General features: G+C 41.9%; 1 protein-coding gene across 1 annotated transcript; it reads right to left on the reverse strand.

Annotated features, from left to right (window-relative positions):
* Positions 1 to 73: 73 nt before the first annotated feature.
* LOC140925478 (uncharacterized) lies at positions 74 to 3,886 on the reverse strand (the record flags this gene model as incomplete). Its single annotated transcript, XM_073375424.1, has 4 exons — positions 3,467 to 3,886; positions 1,662 to 1,732; positions 906 to 1,179; positions 74 to 770 (listed from the first exon to the last, which is right to left on the reverse strand). Coding segments are annotated over exons 1-4 (1,460 nt in total), but the record flags the coding sequence as incomplete, so codon positions are not given.
* Positions 3,887 to 4,635: the final 749 nt, after the last annotated feature.

Genomic DNA, 4,635 nt, shown 5'->3' on the forward strand with positions numbered 1-4,635 from the left:
TGCGTGGACCGTGCAGTGATCACTGCAATGTTCTCCTCGTCCGATGTGTGTCTTGAAATCATTCTTTAAGTACCTTTTTGCATCCTTTAGAAATTTCTGAGTGGCAGTAACGTTGATACCCTGATCTGCTGAGGCCTCCAACATAGAAAAGAGTTGATCAAAAGCCTCTGTACCCTCTGCAGTGGTGTTGTCAAGTCCCTGGAGGGATTTCTGCATAGAGGCCGAACACACTTCAATCATTCGGTAGAGAGAACGCTGGCTCGCCGGCTCGAACTCTTGTTCTTTACAATAGTCCAAATATTGTCTGATTATGCGTGAAGGAATGACGGTCCTAATGACTGCTGGTATGACAATTTTCTCCCCCGAGTCAAGCTTGAGAGTCTTTGTCCCGAACGCCACGTCTTGGACAAATTCTGGTCTGGAGATATATTCAATGAAATGATCCACCTTCTCATGCTCAATTCTTGTACGGAAACTAGGAATTTCAGGGAGAGGCTGGCCTTTCCCTGCTTCTGTTGCATGTTGGCGAGCTTGGTCGATGCACCATTTGGAAAGCCCAGGGATCATCTCTTGAAGCTCAGCTCTTGAAAAGTCGTCTGCAAAGAGGGAAAGGATCTGTCGCTTTGTTTGCCAATGACCTGCTTGCTCATAGGCCTTGACTAAAATGTCGACAAGACCAGAGTTGGGATCAAAACGCTTGCGCTTTCCTTGGTTGTCTCTGTTTGGATCCAAAAGTACCTCCGTTTGTAACGCCTTCCAAACCAGTTCTTCTTGACCGGGAGTGATGACAGACAATGAAGTCACTGTACTCTCCTTAGCTTTGCGGATGTAATATCGCTACTGGCTGTCGGAGACGTCGTCCCAGGTCGTGTTCAGGCTGGACATTACAGGGCTATAGCGGCCACCTGAGATGCTGTGGACAGCTTCGTTTAATTTCTGCCGTTTGCTGTTTTGTTCCTCCATCTCGTCAACCCATAAACTAATCTCTTCGTCTGGTATCGAGGCTTGGGACGAATGGGACTGCAAAGAGACTGTTTCTGACCCCTCACCAGTGCTTGAGACCGCTGCACACACCGTGGCTGGCAATGTGCTCTCCTCACAAACAGTAATGACAGAGACAGTGGCAGAATCAGACTCCTCGATCTCGTCTCCAATCACCAAGGTGTCTGAGTAAGGATCCTGAAGCGTAATAAAATAGATTAGCAAATTATGGACAAGATCGTCAACAATTCCACAAAGATCTCCAATACATGTAACTGTGGAAACTCTATATGTGTTTCCTAGCCGCTGCCAAAGGGTGCCCTCGCATCTTTGTTGTTGCTGGTATCTTCAAGCACTGGTCAAGACCAATTTGTCATTCAGAAAACATTCAGATGTAGTCGAGTAATTGTTCTCGACGCGCGATCTGAAAACTCTAGACATGGCTATCATTATAACTAGGTCCCAAGCCTCTTGGAAATCGACCACACCTTAACGATTCTAAATGGCTACCCATTGAAGAAAAGACAGGAAAACCAACAAAGGTACGTGTTATTCATGTTGTCAGTTGTTATAGATATCAGTGCACCTGTTGGCGGTATAAAAACATCCTCTGATTATATGGTCAGTTACACTATGCTTAGTTACACTAAGCTGTGAATGGCCAATGTGTACTAGCTTACCTGCTCTCCAGACATGAAACCGTGAGCCTTACGGGATTTGTAGTGTGCTCCACGGCAGCTGGAACACACAGCTGTCATAAAAAATGATAATGATAAATAGATTAACAATACTGACAACAATAACCAACACGATCACCATCAACGTGATTGACCCTTTATACCGTCACCATCGTCTTTATGGTTATCGTTATCATATCCATCATCAATATACAGTCAAGGGACATATATATTCGTCTTTTCAATATGGCGGCGTTTACGCGCGCTGTTTTAACTTCGTTTACGGTAAATTTAAGTTTAAAATCACCTTAGTATTTGGTAAGATGACCCGTCATTTTGATAACATTGTCTAGGCGATCAGGAATGGGCTGGTAAAGCTTTCTTATTCAATCTAATTCGATCTTCCGCTACACACTCTCGGTTTCACGAAGAAGGTCATTCTTGGTAGCGATATTTTCAGTGGACTTTTGTAACTCTCTCTTGATGTAAAGCCAAATATTTTCCATTATATCTAAATCTGGAGACTGTGCTGGCCATTCCATTAAGGGTACTTTGCTTTATCTTTATAATTATTTACATAGTGTGCTCCGCTGTGAACTGGCGTATTGCCATCCATGAACATGCAGTCTTTGTCTTCTAAGTACTAAACAACTACTGGCCATACATTATTTTCTAGGATGTCAATGTACTTGGCAGAGTTGCTGTTGCCTTCAACTGAAGTCACACTTCCAACATCATCATATCAAAAACATCCCCAGATCATCAAATTTATCTTTTGTTCCACCTGTGATAGTCGTTCTTAGAATGTTCAACAGTCTTGACAGTTCAGCTTTGTTTTTCACGGATTCTGACAAAGTAACAATTAATTCTTTTGTCTCTGCAGACAGTTAAGCACTTTGTCGACTCACGAGTGCTGAATATTGTTTATCAGAAGCAAAACAAAATAACTGTGATCTTTTTTTGCGACCACCCGTTGCATTTACTGTTGAATAAATGACTGAACGATGTGTCAAAACACAAACAGCTTTTGTTCGTTTCCTTTTGGGAAGTTTGAAATTTTTTTCTTGCTCTTAGTCGGATGTTTGTTTGTTTTTATTTTTACATAATTTTCCCGCCTTTATTGACCGATGTCGCGCTCCGCACCTAGTTTTACCCCGCGTAGTGTGCACAACGCGGGTAAGAATTTCGCGCGTTATTTTTGAAAGTGACGAATGCTTATGTCCATTGACTGTAGTTTGTGTCACTCACGTAAGACCAAATTAAAGTGCGGTAATTTGCTTTCTTAACAGCTAAAGAAAGGAAGGTGAGTGAAATAAGGAGTGTTTGGGCGTCCCTTGCAGCCCCACCCAACTTCCCATTCCCTCTACTCCCCCTCCTAGTTCTCCTCTTCCCCCGTCCTCTCACATTTGGCGTCATCTTGCAGGCGGGGTGCTTGATTAGCAAATTACCACTTCAATCCACCTCGAAACACTACCCCAACGTCCCCTCTCCCTCCCCTTTTCCGAAAAAGTCAGAAGGATATGAGACAATGCAACAGAATTAGGCAATGCCTTTGTATATTTAAACGAGTCGACTAAAAGAGAAAAGCTCATTCAAATACAAAAAGCAATGGCATCGGATTACGTTTTGCTTCATTCCCTTAGCATATTCCGATAAAGAAATAAAATTTATGTACTAACCATATCCATAAGCACAAAGTAAAATAAGTACCTTCGAAATAAAGGTTTCGTTTGTATTTACCAGTGAAGTCCATACTACAAACTCTAAGTATTAAGGCTGCGGTCTGGCTGCACCCGATTTGTACTTACCCGAGCCAATGGGAACTGTGGCTTGGTGAAATTGATAAATTTCTTCCGACAAGGTGGCGTTTACGCGGCGCGGTTTCTTTATAGTTTTCCGCGGTCCTCGATGACTTGGATACGAGCATGTGTTGCTCTTTCTGCCAGCCCAGTCTGTAGTTAGTTTTTTTCTGTGTCTCGGGCATATTGTCATTGACATTTTCTCGTTATCGGTTGTAACAAAGTATCCAGCTCTATTCAGGATCAGGTCAACCTCATTAACGTTTTCGTCTCCGGTTCGCAGTTGCCCTGAGCTGACTCCCAGGCTTAGTAGATGTGCAGTGATGTCTAGCTTGCACGCCAACAGGGGTACAACCTGCGACCCCGTGCCCTCCAAACTACAGGCAGAATCAGGAGAACTGAACGAACAAGTTAAACTAACATCCATATTGAAAACAGCAAAATCAGCTGAACAGGACAGCTGTCTGCAGATAATCAGATAAGGGATGGAAAATTATCTTTCCCTGAAGTGTACTTTTACCAAATAACAGAACCGCTCAATATTTCAAAGAGTTTGACAGTGAAGTATAGTATAATGTGCAGGCCACCTATCTGAAAACGTAATGTGTTGCTCTTAGTCACAAACACCGGAAATATGTCGCAAATTAATCAAGCGTGAAATATTTCCGGGAAAAACGACAATTATGCAAATTAGGAAATTAGGTTAAAGTTGTGAGAAAGCTCACGCGAAGGTATTTTAACTTGCCAAATAAGAGTTTGCGTATTTGTAAAGACTTTATGACAGACTAATAAAAAATAGTTTTGATCTGGATATAAACTGCCGCACTTTAGAGAAAACCAGATTGGAAAATTGCCAAAATTCTTCTTACTTGCGATAGCCACGAAGTGATGATATTTGGAACCGTTCCAAAGTAAGTTATTTTTAACCAAATTCGTTTATATTGGAGACATGAGCTGGTTATAGGCTGGAAAGTATGTACAGTTCGTATAAATGAATAAGGCTAATGCCAAGTAAGTAAAATGTGTCGTGGAAGTTTACCCAAATTTTCCGTCTCACGTGGGCAAAATAGCACCAAAAACTAGGGGGGTGGTCAAAATTCTAAGAAATTAATTTTATTTTACTAAAAATACCACCGATCGTAATCTTATCTGATAGAGAAAAAATGCTGAAAATTTGG

Source organism: Porites lutea, unplaced genomic scaffold (assembly GCF_958299795.1).
Source record: "Porites lutea unplaced genomic scaffold, jaPorLute2.1 SCAFFOLD_159, whole genome shotgun sequence".
Classification (NCBI taxonomy): domain Eukaryota; kingdom Metazoa; phylum Cnidaria; class Anthozoa; order Scleractinia; family Poritidae; genus Porites; species Porites lutea.